This window comes from Nesoenas mayeri (genome assembly GCF_963082525.1).
Source record: "Nesoenas mayeri genome assembly, chromosome: 5".
Lineage (NCBI taxonomy): Eukaryota > Metazoa > Chordata > Aves > Columbiformes > Columbidae > Nesoenas > Nesoenas mayeri.
The window spans coordinates 22,086,187-22,106,540 of NC_137548.1; the positions used below are offsets into that span (position 1 = coordinate 22,086,187).

The window sequence follows — 20,354 nt, forward strand, 5'->3', positions numbered from 1 at the left end:
AATCGGTGCAAGCTCATGCTACTCAGAAACCCCCCAGCTGAAGCAGCACAGGCATTGCCCTGCCCATAGATCTGGTACCAGCAGGCAGAAACCCCCCACCACCACATCCCACGGATCCTGTTGTGCTCTCCCACAGAACAACCATGGCCTCTGGTGGCTACTCACTCCCTGCAGAGACCACAACTGTAGAGCTCTAAGTACAAGACAGCTTAACACTCTTTAGACAGTGTGTGACAAATCCCTTTTATAATTCAGCACAGCACCATGTAACAGCGTGGTCCTGTGACACAGTGACGTTCATTATCCAGCCATGGTTCAGTCTACTACAGGTCAGGACACAGGTTGCCCTTCCTCATTTCTTGTTGCTTTTAATTGTCCAACAGCTGTGATTCTTACAAGAACCAAAGAGTGGTGTCCCACAGTCCTCAGTCTCTTCCCAGGGATTACACCTTTTTGAAGGAAATGTTCAACTAATTACATCCTTCACAAGTTCCACGTGCTTTAGCTGTGTTGGTTTAGGCAGGTCTGCAGTTTACTGCTGCTTCCCATGCACCTACTCATTTGTGCTCAGCTGCCTGTAAGTTTGTTGTCTGAAGCAGGGCTTCCTATCGCTTTTAGAAGCAAATTAAAGTCATAAACTCAATTTTTCTACTGGGAAGGAAAAAAAAAAAAAAAAAAAAAAGATTGATAGGGAAACCTATTGACGGAGGATAAAAACATCGTAAGACAAATAAGATATAGTAAATTAAGGTAAACCTTTAAACTGCCCTTTCCAGGTGCTCCGTGAGAGAGGCTGGAGCTACGGCGCTGCCTTTCGCCCTGCCCTGTGTCACGAAATCTGCAGCCGGTCCCGCGGCCGACAGACCCACCCAGAGCCGAGGACGAGTCAGGTACAGCCCGCGAATGGCTGTCCCGCCCGGCTCCTCACGACAGCCCCACGGCCCCGTGAAGCGGCGTTTTTGGAGATGACACTACCCGGCCCTCACCGCCCACGGCTGCCTCGCCCCCACGTTTCCGACCGCTACCAACGGCCACCCAAAAGCCACTCGCCCACAATATGGGCCCCGTAGCACGGAGCCGCCGCCTCGGAAAGGCAGCGCTGCAACTCTGCAGCTGAGCCCGGCCGGCCGCCCAGCTGTGTCCGAGCGCGGAGAGGCTCCCGGCCCAAGCACCACACGGCTGGGCCGGCAGGCGGCCCCACCTCCGCCCGCGCCTGCGCACTTTGCCGCGGGGGATTGTGGGTGACGTAGTCCTTGACGAGCCCGTGGCGGCCAGCCGCATCCCTCGCAAGGCATTATGGGTGTTGTAGGCATTGGGGCGCGAGCCAATCAGCGCTGTTATTTCGGAAGGCCGTGGCGCGTGGCCGGTGCTCGCTGAGGCACGTTCTTTCCTTTTGCGATACTATTGGTCAAGGAGAGGGCGTGACCGACCATCCGTATCTCCCTCGAGCCAATGGGAGCGGGCCATGTAGAGCGAGCTATTCCTCTGGGGATTGCGTGTGCTGCGCCCAGCGCTCGGTAGCTGGCCGTCAGCGTGGCCTCCGGATTGGTGGCGGCGCGGCGGTGGGCGGGGCGCGGAAGCCGGACCCGGAGCCCCTCGGCTGTGGCGGCCCCTTAGGAGCCCGGCGGGATGGGGCGGCGGGCGCGCCTCAGGCTGGCGCTGCACCTCGGGCTGGCGCTGTGCCTGGCGGCGCTCTGGGCCGGAGTACTGGCCGCGGCCGGTAAGCACCGGGGCTCCACCTCTCCGCGCCCCGCTGGGCCTGAGCTCTGCGGCGGCCGCGCCCCCCATGGCCTGCTGCGGGGTGGGGACGTGTTGCAGCCGCCGCGGTGTCTGAGGGGGTCGTGGCGCCCGCAGCGGGTCGCGGAGGCGGCGGCAATGGGGGAGGGGACCCTGTGTCCTGTCCGGGGCCCTGGGGTGTTTGGGGGCAGCTCCGTCCCGGCTGGGGGCTGAGGCGGCGGAGCGGAGGGCGGGGGGAGCCGGGCTCCTGTCAGCTGCGTGGCCGGTACAGCGGGGGCGGCGGGCTTACCCTGTGCCTGCTGGCTTCGCCCCACTGGGGCTGTTCGGTAGGCCTGAAGGGGGTGAAGACATAGTTTAGTTTAGCTTCTGCCCTTGAATAACTCATCAGGAGCCTACTTTGTAATTCTTGCTCTGCTCAAACGTGAAATGAGACTTTTTTCTTCCCTACTATGCATTTTCTTGCTGATGAGCTGATAACGCCGATGTTAGTGTTATCAGGACAGTTTTGTCACACAAACATATGTAGAGCATTTTTGGTTCCTACGCTATGTTGCTCTAATACTTTTTTTCCCCTGTGTCTTTTGTTGTTATGTGGCCTGGGTTTTGTGTGCTTCTCACATGTCATCTGCTTCCTTTCCTGGGGTTTCTACCTCCCACACCCTTCTTTCCACCGTGGGTGGGTGGGGGGAATGTGTGATGCATTTATTTATATAGTATTTCTAAAGCCAGAAAGCGTATCTTTGATGGAAAGCCTTTTCTGGTACTATTGGGGATGTGCTTTTAGGCTATCAATGGTACTTCAGGCAAGTAACTTAACATTTTGGCTAGAAGTAAGTGCTGTGGTTTGGGGTTTGTTTTCTTGTGTGCAGTAGGAAATTGAAATTTAAAGTTATGTTACTGGAGTTCAGATATAGATATCAAGCACAGTTATATGAGCTTTGTATGTAATGTTATAAGCCAGCAGGACACTTCCCAAAGTGTAAAAAAGACACATACAAGTTTTATGAAGCCAGAGTGATGTATCCAGACTTTGAATGATGTGTTTTCACTGATAGTATATATATATAAAGAAAAAAGCAAAGATGAGATGAGACTATCGGTGCTAGATGAACCATCTGTTGCGCACATGGAAGTTAGGTGACAGAATTAAAGGCTGTTCACATGTGCATCTATGGCTGTGCTAGCTGTCAGCTCTTCTGTCTTGACTGCTTTTCCACTATCACAAAGTTGTGTTTGTGAATATGAAGTTCTAAAAGCTTAATTCAGCCTTTAAAAACTATATGTTTAGAATCAATTGAGCTAATGCATTTAGCAGGCCCAAGAAAGCACACAGTAAAGTACATGAAGGATTAAGAGCTGTTGCCAAACTTAAATCACTACTGTGAGGTAAAACTGTTCATGAATATCCAGAACTAATTAGGACAGAGTGTTTGGAGTCCAGCTTTTGGCAGCAGACTATAAGAGGAAGACCTTTCTTGCTCCAGTTTTTTGTCAGTTATCATTCTGAAAGAAAATTAATTGTCTTCACTTCATCGATGTTTGCATTTCCTGCAGTAACACTAACACTTTCTCTGGTAGAGTCTTGTAGAAGCCTGGAGATTATTTATTAAATAGTTCCTTGAATACTTGTTCATTCCTAATGTCTGGTCTGGAAACAGTCATCTGGAATGTGAGTACATTGAAGGGAGGGGTTTTAAAAAGGATGAGTTAAAAACGGTTAAAGTATTACATTTAATGACTTCAGAAGATTATTTTAATGCGTTTTTTGTTGTTTTTTTTTCTTTCTGATAGTGAGTCTTTTAACTATGGCTTTAAACCCTAACTCTGGTCATAAACTCTACTTAAATCAATTTATTGAAAACTTGAGGTGAATGCAAGCAAACTCAGGCCTAATGAAACAGGCACTATTTTTTAAAAGATATATCATTAATACTGATTATGAAGAAGTTGAACATTGGGGGCTGGGGAAAGAGTATTGAAGAGTCCATGAAGAATTGGCAAAAGCAGGTAAAAAAACATAAGTGTGTTCCAGTCGAAGCTGGCTATCTTCTGCTTATCACAGCAGCGATGGCCTTCTGCTTTTTCTATTGATCATTCAGTAAGAATATTGAAAAAAGTCTTTTTTTTTTTTTTTTTCCGATTACCGATATTATTTGATTCCTGGGAATTTTTTTCCCCTTGTTCACAGACTAAGAGATAGAAATGATCCCATTGTTCCTGAAGAAACAAAGTGATTCTTTCTCTGACTATCCTGCACCTTCCATGTCGAACTTCAGTGATAGGCAGAGGTTTTCCTGCTGTCTCAGTAACTGCTAGGACAAATTAGCACAGTCATATTGTAGGAAACTTCTGTACCTATTTTCTCAAAAGACAGAATTCAATGGCTTTCCCTGACCCATCTGGTCTTACTTACCTAACTGAAAAACATTCCGTAAACTTGTTGCCTGGTAGGAGATCTCCATTCCTACAGAGGAACTGCTGGAGAGTAATTTTTGAAAACAGCCAGCAATTGCAATGAGACTGGAAAAAATATTTGTATTCACAGTGAGGATTGACCTATATCTTAATCTTGTAGTTGCGCTAAAATGAATACACTGCACAGATTGTAGCTGGGAACAGTTTATTTGCTGCCAAAGATACTTTGAAACTAGTCTTGCTGAATAGATGCCACTTAAGGATTTTGCTTAACTCACTGCATGTTTTAGAAGTTCATGTAATAGGAATAGCATCTGTGCTATGGAGTCTGTTCCTGTGCTGAATTTAACAATTGAAAAATTGATGAGAAGCAATCCGAGGTAATTTTTTACTTAAGATTTCCTTTTTTCCTGCAAGAATAGAATAAACAGGTTTTGCATTCTTTTTCAAAGCCTAACTAGCCACTTGTGCAAAAGAACATTGAGAGAAATAACTAAAAATGCCATAGAAAATCTCTGATGGATGCTCTAAAGCGGTCATTGCCAATCCTTTTTGGTTTGTGCACCCTTCTCAATAAAAAAAAAATTTAAGCATGCATCTTCAATGTTTACCTTATTAAAAAATACAGTATGTACTACTGTACTAACATGCACATCATAAAACATGTTCAAAAACAGAAATGAAAAAATAGCAAGATAAAGGTAAAATAAACACTGTATTAAGAAATGTCTTATTTGTTAATGGTATAAAAAGTATTTTCTTCCTGGCCCCCTAGTGTGTTGGCTGGCAGCCCCTGGGAGGTGCACACCCCACTTTCGGATCACAGCTCTAGAGCATGCGTGCTTTTACTGTTTGCTTTGTTGTGATAGTGTTTGAAGCTTGAAGAGCTTGGTAAAAACTGGAAGGAAACTGACTTCAGGGATCAGACAGGGCTTTTGTTGTAGCTTTGGGAGATGGCCAGCTGCTTGTGTTTACTGAAATTTTGGCTGTTTCCCAAAGGTTAGTGACCATTCTAATGGTGAAACTAATAGTATTTCTTGCCTGGTAGTAGTCCTTTAGCTTTATAGGCCATCCATTGATTTGTTCTTCTAATATAGGAAAGCTTTGGAACCGTTGAGGTCCCTCAAGCTAATGACATTTTTCTTGCTGAATAACACTGCCTAGCTCTTCTTGTTTCAACCCTTCTCTCTTGAAAATGGTAATTCTCACAAAAAGGTAGGATCTTTATCCAGCATATGGTAGGATCTTTTTATCTCTCGGGCTGCCAGAGTACTTTTGCTATATTTAAATAGACTGAACACTGGTCAAAAATGAATACATTTTAAAGTTGATTTTAATTATATAGGAAGTTGTGGATGGTTAAAACAAGCATTTAGCTGTATGAAGTACTCTAGAGTCTGAGCTGGTCATGAGAGCACCTGGCCATGACTACAGCTCAGCACTGTTTTGAAGCGAAGCATTCTGTACGATATTGTCAGGTGCCTGTTTCAGCCACAAGTATTTTTGCCTTTTTCCTTCTAATATATTATTGCATCTCCCTAATTTGCTTAACAAATAATAGTATTAATTTCCAATTGGCCTTTTCAGAAGGGGTTTATAGAATTGAGCAACCTTGGTAAGAGATACAAATGTAAAACAAAACAAAAATGTTACTTTTTTAAATTTAACTTTGGAAAAACAAAGTAAACTTTCAGCTTTAATCTCTGTAGCAGGTGCACAAACATAACATCTGTGACTTTGTTCAGTAGTTGAGCCTTGACTAATAAACTGCTTGTAGGTCAAACTGTGACCTTCCATAGATCTTTCATTAACACTTTAAGTATAGTTTTTCTTAGCTGTTTCTTAGAAGTACATACGCTTCTATGAGTAGCAGGTGCATATTAGTCAGCAGTTCTGTGGAATAACAAGGTTGTAAGTGATCCCTTCTATAGTCACATTATCAGTCGTCACTGCAACCTCATCTGCCTTAGAAGAAAGTCCCAGAGCTAAGAACAGTTAAACTAATATTTTGTTGTTGCTTTAGTGTTGTTTTGAAAACAATTGTTCCAGCACAACTTCTTAATAACAAAGCGAGTTCCTTAAGAGAGACTGTAAATGATGCAATAGAAATGAAATAGGTTTATTTACTTTCAAGGAAGAAGAGCAAACATTTAAAGAGCTCTCCCTTATGTTGCTCAGATGTCTCCTGCCTTTCAATTTACTAAACCTTTTGCTTTGCATATGGAGTTACAATAAGATTGTTCTTTCATATGTATGCACAGATAGCATGCCCTATTTATATTTGAGCTTGTGTGGTCTTTTGTTGTGAAGTCAACCTTCCACAAATTGAAATCAGTAAGACCTGTAGTAAAAAGCTAGAGTGGTCTGGTGGTGTCAGGCATATAGGCTGATTTTAAGCAGACAAAAACATCCTAGCTGGTGTATCTGTTAAAAATAACATGAAGTTTGTTAATGCAGTAACAGCCACTGTGTAAGTGCTTTGTGTAAATAGCAGCATACAAGCTCCTGGGTAGGTTAACCCAGCCTTCATTTTCTGCAACCCCAGAAGCATGTCTGAATCTCTTTATAAGCTCTAGAGTTTGAAGCTGTAGAGCTGGAATTTCGTTTTAGGTCAAAATTATTTAGGACATTAGAATGTAATTTGTAGGAAACATGGTAACTTCAAATTTGTCTTGTAGTTTCTGAACAGAAAGGATGAGCAAGTATCCTATACGCATATGTACTTTTACTGTATTTAAAATCCAACTGTTGTATGGTGTTCTGAAGTTTGGTGGTAGAACTTCTTACAGATTATGACAATCAGCTGTATCTGTTAGATTCCTCAAGGTTATAACCACTGTGATCTCTGCCAAAAATGCAGGTAGCCTTGTTTTTTTTCTCATTCCTCTTTTGGTGTTTTTTCCAAATTGGTGTTTGTTCCCGTGGTGTCTTGGTTTCTTCTTGCAGGGTCTGTTTCATCTGGAGTGCTCCTTGCTGTCTCCCCTAGTTTTTCAGAAGGGCTTTATATGCTTTCATTTTCGGACTTCTAGGGTACAGCTGCTTACTGACACCGACTGTCCTAGATCCCTTTTAATCCTGTGTCTTCTGGCAGTTAAACTTTTTGAGTTTTACGTCCTCTGTATGATCGACAAACTATTATCTATTTCTCTCAGTTTCACTGTCAAACTTGTTGTCACCTTTGTTTTGCAGCTTCACTTGTAAGTCTTAGCATTTTTTTCTTGATTTTTTTAATTATACTTAAAGTTGATCCTTATCTTTTACTCGTTGTAATCAAAAGTTGTACTTCAAATAATGACATGGAAATCACTTTCTAGAATCTGGTTTCCAAGGTTAGCCCTTTTCAACAGTTGCTCTGTTATAGTAATAGTCTTCAAAACATGAAGCTGATGAAGTGTCATGCTTGTAGTTTGTCGCTTCAGAGGTTATTTATCTCTGGTAAAACACTTCACTTGCATGAGCACAGAAGTATGCAAGTTTAGCTGCCAAATGCTTACAGGATGTCAGCAGAGTTCTGTAAACTTTTGGTGAGTTCTCTTGGCATTTAGTATTTGTGCAAGTAGCTTTAAGTAGCTAACCATAACATACTACATGGGTGTATCTCATGTACAGGGCAGTAACTTCTGTCAGTTTAGGTACCTTTTCTAGTTGTAGTGCAGGTCTCTAGCCTGTCAACATCTCTCCTCTGCTATAGAGCATCACGTGCCCCAGTCTTGGAAGGGGAGGATTTCTAAATGTAGTGCAAGTTAGTGGTAGCTTTGCTTAGTCACCTTTGCTTAGTGACATATTTTGAGCTTTTATTTCAGTTTAAGAGAGTTGTGTACCAGAGAGAGGGAGGTCTGGGGCTTCTTCTTTCAAATGTGAGAGGTTTTCGTTTACCACATGAGGTGGTATCAGGTACTAATGCCTGGAAACAGTCACACTTCATCTGTGGTAATTCTAGAGGCTTTCAGTCGAGATTATTGTGGAAACCAAGTTGTTCGAAGCACAGTGAGTAGCCCATTTAAGTTACAGGGATGAAGAAAATAAAAGAGACACAGTTCTATAAAACAGTGGTAGAACTGTCATAAATTAGCTTTTCTGATTATCATCTACATCATTTTCATCTCTGTTCAGTTAGGTCTCTGTCAAATAGCCTTTCATCTTTACCATTTCTTCTCTTTCCAGTCTTTCTGATCAAATATTATATCGTGTTCCATTCAGATAAGAAAGACAACAGTTAAAGCCTGCAGCTCTCTTGGACAGTGTCTTGACTAATTTTTCATGGTTCTGAAGACAGGCCTCTATACAAAGGTTCTAATGTGCTGGTTAGGCAAAATGAGTTGGCATTCTCTAAATAACAATGTTTAATTTTAAGTGAGGTGATATTAATGCAACTTTCTGGTTGCTACTGAAGCTGTTTATAATAAGAAAGCTGATTTGGTGACTAAAAACCTTGGATTCCATAGAATCATCGCATATTTTGAGTTGGAAGGGATCTTCAAAGCTCATCTTGTCCAACCTCCTACAGTGAGCAGGGACATTTTCAGCTAGATAGCTTGCTCAGAGCTCTGTCCCTGGCCTTGAATGTCTCCAGGGATCGGGCATCTACCCCCTCTCTGGGCAACCTGGGCCAGTGTTTCGCCATCCTCATCATAAAATATTTCTTCCTTGTGTCTGGACCCTTTTGACTTGATGCATACCTTTTAAAGTAGTTTAGTTTGACTGGAACAGTTCAGACTGTATTCTAATCTAGAAGGTTGATTTAGGTTTATAAAAAAAAATGTACAGTTCTTTCCAGTATTGGACACATAGTTGTGATGGCATAATTTAAGGAAGAACAGGATCATCTGTGAAACATTTGATTCTTCCTGGCAACACTAACAAGGTCCTTCTGAAGTGCATGAGTCAATTTAGTACACTAGAATATTACAGAGCCATGGTACAATATTATAGCTAAACCTTTTTTTATTTTTGTGAAAATTACTTATGAAAAAGCTTTTTACTGACTTACAACATCTCTTGTAGATGAAGAGGGAAATCAAGATGAATCACTGGAGTCAAAGGTGAGGAAATTATTTTCTAGTCATTCTTTTTTCTTGTAGAATGGGAGCAAAGGTCTGAAATTCAGAACTATGAATTGATTACTGTTTTGAAGTGTTCTGTAGTGCTGTCTCAATTTCTTCTGTGCATCAAAAGAGTTAATGTTCTGTTAGGTATTTGAAAAGTATTATTTTTCAGATACTGAAAGGGATAGAGTCAATGAGAGCTGATAGAGGTAGCTCAACTTACATTTGATTCTGTTCTTTAAACTTTGTATGTTGATTGATCATATCTTTTAAAAGTAATGTTTCTTTTGCCAGGTACCACTGTTCAGTTTCTAACTTTCTAAATTATCTGGCTGCTTTCCTTCAGACTTTATCTGCAGAGGACCAGGTAAAGGACCATTCCACAGGAACTCGAGTGGTAGCAGGTCAGATCTTCCTTGAATCAGGGAAAACAGACTCTCAGTCGGAGGATGAAGAGAACTTTCATAGTCAAGAGGAGGAAAAAGAGATTTCACTGGATGAGTTGAACTCTCTAGAAATGTCGAATCTATTAAGTAAGGACTTGGAAGAAGCAGAAATACAGAGTCCAGGTAACTGCTCACACTTATGAACAAGTGGCAAGAAAGATGCATCTGAGTAACTTTGGCATGTAAATGAACACAAACATTAATTTTGAACATATGAAATAACTAGTGTTTTAATCTTTCTGGAATCGAATGGTAATTGCTGCTTTTTCCATTAGAAAGTAGCATCAAAAAGTTTTCAAATATATTGTGATTGAAATCTGAGTGGTTACTTTTAGATGCATTTTAAAGGATAGTTCATCATTCTTGTTGTTTCCATCATCTTGGAAGACTTCAGATATCAAATGGAGAAAGCTGTGATTCCTTCAAATAAGACTCAAGCACACAGACCATGCTGTGTGTCTGTATACCTGCCCTAGAAGGAGAAATTGCATCAGTGGTTCAACCTGATGGTTGGGGAGTCAATTGACAGAGAAGGAAAAAATTGTGATGCAAAGATAAGCTTTCTAGGATGGCATTGGGAGCCTTAAGGCAACATCTAAATTGTGTGTAAATTTCAGTAAGATTTTTAATATAGGTAAAACCTTATGTCCTTGTGTCTAAATTCCCAGGAAATGCTAGTGTTTATTTTTTCTACTAATAAAAATATAAATATAATTCTTTTTGACTTGCAGTTAGTAATAGATGGTAATTAGATGGTATAGTTGAGTACTCCAGCCCATGCAGCAAAGATTTTTCTTTTTCACTTGTCCATAAAAAGTAAATCTTCAACTTTACTGAAAAAATAGTAAAGTTGATAATAGTATTTGTCTATCTTCTCAACTCAGGTTTGAATCTTAAACGAAAGGAGTTTCAGTGTTTTCTAGTAGGCCTTCCTTATTAATGCAGAACTACTGTAGGGTGTAGAAACTCAGTAATGGGATTAAGAATTGCTGTCATAAGTGTGGTGCTGCATGGGGAAAAAGGTAGATAAAATCCACTAGATGGCTTGCTGCCAGAAAACAGTGAGCTAAGCACCATATTTGGCCAGTGCAGGCTGTTTCAAAGGTAAACTTTAAGATGCTTTTAATCTCACATCAGAAAGGTGTTGCCACAGGGCTTGCTCCCTTACAACTGATGTTTTTAGCTGCACCTGTCAAAGCAGCGCTAACTGTCAAGGTCCATACTAACAGTTTTTACTGAAAACTGCCCATGAGTTTATACAGAGCTGGCAATTCCTGCCGCATTTGTTTTCCTATTTGGAGGAATCTTACAGTAATGTAACCTATACTTATAAGTGATGTATATGTGGGTTTCCTGCTGCATAAAGTGTGAAATGACATATAAGTAAATAAGGAAAAAATATAATTATAAAATACCATATACTTTATTTGGACATGGTAAAAGAGGTGTATTGCTGCTTGCACACTCAGTTTGACAAAAAGTAATTTATCTTCAGAGTAAATTATTTGCCTCAGTTTGCATTTATCATTCTGTAAGTACATGAAAAATAACTGTGAGAATTTTATCCTGTGATCGCATTGCTGTTGTGTTGCTTTAGGGGTTAGTATATTTTACTATTTGCAGGGAACGAACAGCATTGTAGCTGAATTCAGAATTAAAAAAGGCAAGGATGGGGACTAGGGCAGAGTGGTTTCCTAACTTTAGTGTACAGCTAAGTCATGCAGAGCACCATGTAAATGGTTTGTGTCCAGTTGCTTTCAATACAGTGACAAAGTACTGAACAATACAAGTAAAACTTCAGTTTCTCAGGTATTGTTAATAGTCTGGTCCTGGAGTTTGTTCAAATGACAGTGATGGGTCCCATCACTTGTAGTGATATGTACCCTTAGCCTGAGTTTGTGCATTGCTCCATAGTTAACAGATGTCTAAAATTATTCTGGGCTTATTACAACTGGAGACATTATTTTAAAATGCAATTTCTGAAAATAATGTTTTTTCTTGTGTGTTATGGGATAATTAACAGGGGGCGGGGAGGGGAGCTGATAGAACTTCTGCCAAGGAATCAAATTATGAAGAACAATTTGAACAGTCTAACTAATCTTGGAGATTTCCTTATGCTTCAGAAAATAAACATGGAATTTTTAAATTAGTATGGTCTCTAGACCTTACAATTATATAACCTAGAAAAAAGAACTAGCTTTCTCTATAATGACAAAATTATGAACTGAACTTCAAAAAACATGGTATAATTGACATTCTCAATTGCATGACTTTGCAAATGTTTTGAAATGAAGCTAAAACCAACTGTTGGATTTAGCTTAATGAATGAGAAAAACTTTTATAGAAGGCTAATTGAAATAATTTCATTTTCAAAAAATGAAGATAATTCTTAGTCTTCATAGAAGACTGACTTTAAATAAAGATATTACAATATTGGAATTGATAACCTTTGAAGTTCTAGTGCATGAGAAATTATAAATCATGCTGCTCAAAGTAATTTTGAATGCAACTGAAATATTTTGGCAAAGTGAAAGTTTTCAATAGAAACATATGCAACAATAGAAAATGACTGGACTCATAGTGATTTCATTTAAGTCTTTCTTACAGTTGTATGTTCTAAGTGTACTCTGCTGGTATTCAAGTACTTTCGGTATCACATTTGGTGATGTGAGTGGTTCTGTCACGATTACGTGTAACTCTGGGCCTAAAATAAATATATGCACTGGAATGTACTTTGAGTGTAGTCTTTAGCATGAGGATGGGAATGCAGAGAAGATAAAGTTAAAGGAAGGGCTGTTTGTAGGCTATAAAAATGTAACCGAGATTTGGCTTCTCCAATCTAGACAAAAATATTTTATTTGCTTAGAACTAAGGAATATAAGAAATTGCATACCTTCTCTTTCATTTCATAATTAAAAATAGGAGTAATATTTTTTCAAGTGCTATTTAGAAAAGTAATTGCTGTTTCAGACTTTTGTAAATTAGAAATTTTATGGAAAACTTGATTAAATGTGGTACATAGAAACTAAAACCAACATGGGAGTGCTTTCCTGTATGTAGTAGATGCCTGTAATTTGTGGAATAAAGGAAGGCAGTCTAATTCCTAGGTATGTATTTTCAGTTCTGACAGCCATTGGCGGCACTGCAGATGGGGAACCTTGTCACTTCCCCTTCCTGTTCCTGGAGAAGGAATATGCGGAGTGCACTGCAGACGGGAGGGAGGATGGCAGGCTGTGGTGCGCAACAACCTATGACTACAAGAAAGATCAGAAGTGGGGCTTCTGTGAAAGTAAGTAACCTGATGGCTTGTTCTTGTCCAAGGCAGACTTTCTTAAGCTAGTGTTTTCAGTCCTCTTAATGCCCTTTATTCCAGGGTCTAGAATTTCCTGTTACATATTAATGGCCACTTTATATGGTGATATCAGTAATTATAAAGGCAAAATTCTCAGTATTATAATGCAAATTCCACTTCCAAAGCTATCTGGGAAATCTTAAAGTAGAGGCATCTGTAAAGCTCTCACTTTCTAAGGCTGTAGCAGTAAGGAGATTTGACAGTGTTTTTCCATTAAGCTTACTGATTTATTGCACAAAGGCAACCCCTCTCAAGGAAAGGTCCTTCTGAGGGAGGAACCTTTCTTCCTTGCACAGTTTGCTTTGAAGCAATGAAAAGAATATTTTGACAGCAAACTCCTACATGAGAAACATCACATGAGAAGAAACAGTCTACCGAGATATCCAACACCTCCTTTAGACAGCTTTTTGTAGTCACTTGGGCTATTTATTGGTCTTCAGAAACATATTTCTTGCTATATTTTCCCTTTAGAATCAATGGGAATTTTGAAAAAATAGTCTCGAGTTGTGTGATTGAGTTGGAGCTCTTAATGTACTTTTGTTTTTTCTGTAGCTGAAGAGCAGTCTAATAAGAGAAGGCAAATGCAAGAAGCTGAGGATGTTTATCAGACTGGAATGAAAATCCTTAATGAAAGCAGTAAAAAGGCTCAGAAGAAAGAGTAAGTCTACCGCCTACACCCCCACAAGAGAATGTTGATATGGCTGGTCACTGGCCTAACTGAAAACAACATAAGTTAGTTAGTTGCCCTGGGACTTTGCATGCAGTGATAGTACTGAAAACAAATAGTAATTCAGGGTATTTATAAAAAGCATTTATGCCTGCTTTCCTTTGAATCCACTAAAAATTGTCTATGATTAATTTCTAAAGAGTGGATGTTGTCAAAACCTTGACTTAAGGCAAGGTGGTGCTGCAGTTCACTGGCTATGATTTATATGTGTCAACTGCCCAGAAAAAAATAAGAATGTGATACAAGGTAATTGTCCTTTTTCAGATGTTTCTAGCAGTCTGGCTCTCACTCTGCTTCAAAGATTAACTGGGAAATATCCTCATTTCCTGTCCTTTGTTTTTGTTCCTGCTTTCTCATGTTTTCGGTCACTATAAAAATAGTATTAAACTTAATCTCAAAAAATTGTCAAAATTCTAATAATTACCATGGTATGAGAGAGAAGGGTAATACTTGTAGACAAAAACTAAAAAAGAGAAAGAATGAAATTACTGTTGTGTTCATTCTGATCTGTTTGCTTTCTGCTCTGTATACATGCAGTTACTGATGTTGTCAGCTTACTGTAATTAAGAATAGCTGTGTTAATTTAGAACTTCTTGATACTTATGTTGACAATTTCATCAGTAAGTGGTGACTTCAAACTGCTGATCGTTACGTGAACACGTTACTGTGTTAAACTTGATGGTGGAGATAAGGGAGTGCATTTCTACTTTGTGTATCAGCGAAGCTGAAGCACAGACAGAGGTGTAACACATCACACCTTAGCAAAGACAGTGGCAGGCAGTATCTGTTGGACTCTGGCTAGTATTCTTTCGTATAAAATAGTGTAGGTATTGTAAAACAATCACGGAATCACAGAAAGATTGGGGTTGGAAGGGACCTCTGGAGATCATCTAGTCCAACCCACCTGCTAAAGCAGGTTCACCCAGAGCAGATCACACAGGAACATGTCCAGGCAGGTTTTGAATGTCTCCAGAGAAGGAGACTCCACAGCCTTTCTGGGCAGCCTGTTCCAGTGCTCTGGCACCCTCAAAGTAAAGAAATTTCTCCTCATGTTTAGATAGAACTTCCTGTGCTTCAGTCTGTGCCCGTTGCTTGTCATCCTGTTATTGGGCACCATTGAAAAGAGTCTGGTCCCATCTTCTTGACACGCACCCTGGAGGTGTTTATAAGCATAAATAAGGACCCTCTCAGCCTTGTCTTCTCCAGGCTGAACAGACCAAGCTCTCCCAATCTTTACTCATAAGAAAGACACTCCAGACCCAGAAGTTAGTTCTCTTGAACATTTCGTACTTTCTTAGACAATGAAATTATGTGAGGAACCAGATATGCCTCAGCTGTCCTAAAGAAAGAAAACAAGTCTGAGAATAGAAAGCAGGAGAAGCAAAGAAAAATCTTGGAATGCTATCAAAGGTCCATGGGAAATCAAGCTGAAGCATGCTTGACGGTACTGTGTTGTGATGTTTAAGGTTACAGTTTTAAGGTTTGCTGTGAAATCAAATTACTTTGGAGGACTTCTGTAAGTTCTGAGGCTGAAGTAAAGGGGAGTTTCAAGAGAACTCTCTCATAGTTAGCATGACTGTTTCATCACAAAATTAATCATGTATGCAGTTGTCTTGGGCCCAACACTTAGTGTTTTCATTAGAATAATTTTGTACTCAACAAATCAAAGAAACTCTGTAGTCTTTTTCAGGCTTCTTTTTTTTCTGTTGTGATCTATGCAGCTGTCTTAGTGCTCCTACTGGATACCTAGTATAGGACTTAAAATTGTTGCTACAAAAATGTGATCATTTGACCTTAAATTTTTCCTATATCTTACAGGGGAGGAAATGCATACTGCTTTGCATATGGAGTAGAATGAACATTAAAATCCAGTTTGTCTATTAGGTAAATCATATCAGCTGTAGCATAGGTTGACAGTTCAGAGCTGGAACTGTAGGTAGATGCATTTGTAGAAAACGGAGGCTAAAACAAAGGAACAAAATACCTCCCCAAAATCTTCAGGTTTATGAATCTCCTTCTTTGCCTCAAGGTGACTAAGAAATTGTTTTCTTTTAAGAGCATATCAATATCTTCTGAAAGCAGCTGACATGAATCATACCAAGGCAATGGAGAAAGTGTCTTATGCTTTGTTGTTTGGGGATTACCTGAAGCAGAACATCCAGTCATCAAAAGAGCTATTTGAAAAACTAACAGAAGAAGGTTCTCCTAAAGGACAAATGGTATGTATGTCCTTAGATTCTGCAGAGGTTTCTGTAAGTTTATAAATTGTTTTATAGATTATACTTATTTTAAGGTGGCTTCATAGATTGTTCTTGCATCCAGAAAATAATCAAAGCAGTAAGTGGTATCTGTTGCTTGGTTAAAAAAGACAGCAGAGTGCTGGTTTTTTAAGTTGTTTTTAAACTTAATGTAAAACTTTTGGTTCAGGCTCTGATTCAGGAAATGTGTTTTACTAATGCTTGCCCAAACACTTCCTAATCCTGACTACTCGTTGTCTTTACCTTTTTAAATTTGAAGATTGTTCCCCAAATGCATGGTGGTCTTTTCATTGAATTTCTAATCCATTGTATGACTGACCAGATTGGATGTATAAGTCATAAAATGGCTAGATAAAGGTGACTACAGCCAACAAATCTTTTCTGAAACTCTGTGGGTTTTTTTTAGTTTGTGTGGGATGCTGTGGCTTTTCCTCTGCAGTTTTATCTTTGAGATAAGTAGATATATACACACAAAAGTTTATAATCTAGGAAGATTGTAACTCTTAGGAATCTCAAAAACTGTTCAGTGGGATGGGACTCACTTTCTCCATGTGTCTTTGAACATTATAGAATTGCTCAGAATTGTTCACATGTTCATAAAATATAGGTGTTATCAATTTTAATGTCTCAATATCTGCATATACTTATTGTTTAGTTCTCTCTTTTGTTTTGCAAGTGTCAGCTTCTTTAGGAATTATGAGGTTTCTTTTAGCTCTTTGGCTGCCAAGTCTCTTGCTGTTCCCTGTTTAATGTTGGAGTGCTAATTCACCATGGACAGCAGGAACAGCAGAAACATCTTTTCTTGAAACTTTTATATCAATGAAGATCATGGCTTTTATTGGTCTAGGATTCAATACTATCTGTATGAGGTGATTTTTTTGTTTTGCATGTGTGTGCTCTCAGAATTGCATAGAATAGTCTTAGAACACTGTGAAACACAGATACCGTTATATATCTTCTGTGCTAGTTTGTCCTCTGAGCCACACAGCTGTAACAGGTATTATAGATAGAGCAGTAATTGTGTAATTTTTAAGAATAAAAATAACTTTTGAAAAAACCCTCAGCCAAACAGCTCTGTGCATTCTAACTGCTTATAGTCATAAATGCAACTAACTCATGGCAGAACTGATGCAAAATTGTAAATTCATAGGATCTGTTAGACAGTAAATCAAATGGTAAGACTCTTGTAGAGAAGGTCATGGTTCCTGTATGTTTGAACTGGTGTATTAGACAAATAGGACACATGAATAACCTGACAGGTGTTGCTGATCTTCACTTGAGGGTCAATTAACTGGGTTACTTTTACTGTTCAGGACCCTTAGATCTACTTTTGGCATTCAGGGAAGTAGTAGTTTCTTCCTTGCATTTGATCAACTAGACTGAATTCTGGTGAGATGTATTTATGTCAGTGTCCTAGGCAAGTGAATAATTTAGAAACTTCATCCTTTAAAAGGTGCAGGGAAGGGCCTAGTATAGGATGTACCAAAGTGAAGGTAAAGGTGAAGGTTGCCATATTCTTTTCATCTTTGAATTGCTGTTTGACTTCTTTATACGAATGCATTCCAGGAAAACTGATCCTGGATCTTTCAAAAAGCTTTTTTTTTTTTTCTCTCTAGGCTCTTGGATTTCTATATGCATCTGGTCTAGGAGTCAATTCTAGTCAAGCTAAGGTAACTTAGAAATCTTCAGTGTGTGCTCCTGTATTTTATCTTGGATGTTAAATAACCAATAATTTTGTTTTAAGGCCCTGGTGTATTACACCTTTGGAGCTTTAGGAGGAAATCTGATCGCCCATATGATCTTGGTAAGTAAGATAATTAATAACGCTACACATGCAAGAACTGTCTTGTACTCTTAAATTTTTAATGTAAGATTTGCATTCATGTGAATACACTGTCCAAATATTAGATCATCATGCATGCATTGGCTGGGCAAGTATCTTCCCCATTATTCACTGTTAACTTAGGAAAAGTCTGCTCATTTTAAGCTGTATACAATGGTGAGTTTAGATGGACCATGTTTACATTTCTTGCCTTAAAGGAGAAGTGTCAGACTTTTAATTTTTATAGCCTAACGAGAACGGTGAAAGCCAGAGAGCTTTACAGAAAATGCTGTATTGTGAGATTTAAGACAAAGTGCAACGTATGTAAGTAAAAGGCTTTAGGTTTTCACCCATAAGCATCATTCTGCTTATTTGCTTTTTCTGAAGTATATTTGCTACACTTAACCTTTAATGGTATCAGTCAGTTGCTTTTCATGCAGACACAATGGACTTGTGGCCTTTGTTTTGTCTATTGTCTCATGAAGTCTTTCTCACATGATGTAAAAGAAGTTCATAACCTGGTAAGTGTATATTGTCAAATAACCAATAGTCCCATATGTTTACATTTTCCTTTTTAGGGTTACCGGTACTGGGCTGGGATAGGAGTCCTTCAAAGTTGTGAATCTGCTCTCACTCACTACCGTCTCGTAGCTAATCATGGTAAAAACTTTTTACTAGTCTAATGTTCTTGACTTTTTGTGTATTTCTATATCATTCAACTAGCAGATACTAGAAGTACTATCACCTAGTAGTATAAAACCTGTTTAATAGCAAGAATTCTTTATTTATCTGTGTGGCTCTGAATCATGATATGCTATTTTTATCTGTCCTCTGAGATGTCTTTAATTCATTCTGAGTAACAGTTTGAAGCTCTGTAGAGATCTGTGTTTACTCAGCTGCAGTGTAATATTGAACTAAACTGTCTGAAAATTTATCTGTTTTCCAGTTGCTAGTGACATTTCTTTGACTGGTGGCACAGTGGTTCAGCGAATTCGCTTAGCAGATGAAGTAGAAAATCCAGGAATGGCAAGTGGGATGCTAGAAGAAGATTTGATTCAGTATTATCAGTTTTTAGCAGAGAAAGGAGATGTACAAGCACAGGTAAGATTAAGTTCACCTGATGGCATGCAGACATTCAAGAATTAAAGGAACGGCTTTGGGTCTATCTCTGATATTGAAAGACGTTGGAGCTTTAGTTTTCTCTTCCTCTTAAGTCAACCTGGTTGCTATTTCCCAGTCAAGTTTTATGAGAAGAGGCTCATATTTTAGTGTGTTTATGGTAGAACTTAGACCGAAAATGCAATTTTTTGTGGGAAAATAAGTCCAAAACTTTACCATTTTAGTATCTTATGCAAGAGGATCTTGGTTTTCACTAGAAACCAGACAGACTAGTTTAAGGAAAGCGTTAGATGTTGTGTAGGAAGACTTGATCAAAAGAACTAGCCCTGACAAGCAACCTCAATTTCTCACTGCTTCTGCTCTTCTATGACTTCTGCATGCTGCAGGCTGGACCTCTTCTACACACAGTGCAGGAGGGGAGAGTACTAATATAGGCAAAGTATCACAAGTCAACTTGGTCGTACATGAGTTAAGATTTAAGTAGGCAGAATTCAAATGAACAGTTATTATTTTGTATCTAGAACGGTCACGTCACTTATCTAGGATAAATTTCTACTTAGACTAATGTGAAAAAATAGGACTGTACTGTAGTTATTGAAGCAAATCTGTGCCTTGAGACTTTGTGGCATCTTTGATATGGTCTATCTTTGTGCATGTAATTAGCTCACCGATATCTGTATTACTAGAAAAAGAAAGTCCTTAGAGAAAAGTGACTTATTTGCAATGTTAAATTTATTTTTAGGTTGGCCTTGGACAATTGCATTTGCATGGTGGAAGAGGAGTAGAGCAAAATCATCAGGTAGCCTTTGGGTATATCTCTGATGCATATTATACTTGACAGAGGGGGAGAAAGTAAAGCTGAGACCACAGTGAAGCAAAAGTGTTTAAGTAGCACTGTAAAGTATTTAATGACTTCAACAGTTGTGTTCAATAAAACTTAATCTTTATGTGACCAGTACATGGAGCTGATTTTCTTACACAGTTAGTTTAAGACTAATCATCTTAGAAATGAAGAAGTCAAACCCAAAGACCAGGTTTTCATTAAGTAGTGCTTGAAACCGTCTGAACTTTGGTACACGTAGCAGAATCTTCATGATGCACTGTGTGTGCCTTAGGGGCGATAGTCTGGTTCATGTGGCTTGCAAGAAGTGTAACTTTGAATACTAAGGATATTAAATATGCATAGAAAATAGAACTTATGATGATGTTAGCCAACGTAGTTACTGCTTATAGAGTTAGAATAGCTAACCTCTTCTTGAAGTATGTGTTGAAAAAATGGAGAGCTGAGGATTTTTTCAGACTCAGCTGCCAACCAGAAATTACCTAATGGTCATCATATTTGAAATATCTTAAAGTGACTGCTCTATAAGGTTTCAGAGATTATATAAAGTGGTCAGATGAGTATACCCAAGATCTGTGTGAAACTGAAACAG

The 20,354-nt window shown here is 39.3% G+C and overlaps 1 protein-coding gene across 3 annotated transcripts in view; it reads left to right on the forward strand.

Moving 5' to 3' along the window:
• Window positions 1-1,529: 1,529 nt before the first annotated feature.
• The window catches only part of SEL1L (SEL1L adaptor subunit of SYVN1 ubiquitin ligase), a 34,733-nt gene continuing 15,908 nt past the window's right edge, over window positions 1,530-20,354 (forward strand). For all 3 annotated transcript variants that reach the window (XM_080345785.1, XM_080345786.1, XM_080345787.1), the window contains exons 1-11: window positions 1,530-1,720; window positions 9,157-9,194; window positions 9,544-9,766; window positions 12,765-12,932; window positions 13,548-13,653; window positions 15,779-15,941; window positions 17,597-17,650; window positions 17,725-17,784; window positions 18,381-18,462; window positions 18,749-18,903; window positions 19,664-19,720. In XM_080345785.1, the coding sequence (XP_080201911.1) occupies window positions 1,630-1,720; window positions 9,157-9,194; window positions 9,544-9,766; window positions 12,765-12,932; window positions 13,548-13,653; window positions 15,779-15,941; window positions 17,597-17,650; window positions 17,725-17,784; window positions 18,381-18,462; window positions 18,749-18,903; window positions 19,664-19,720 (1,197 nt within the window). In that variant the 5' untranslated portion in view covers window positions 1,530-1,629. The remainder of the gene's footprint in view (window positions 1,721-9,156; window positions 9,195-9,543; window positions 9,767-12,764; window positions 12,933-13,547; window positions 13,654-15,778; window positions 15,942-17,596; window positions 17,651-17,724; window positions 17,785-18,380; window positions 18,463-18,748; window positions 18,904-19,663; window positions 19,721-20,354) is intronic.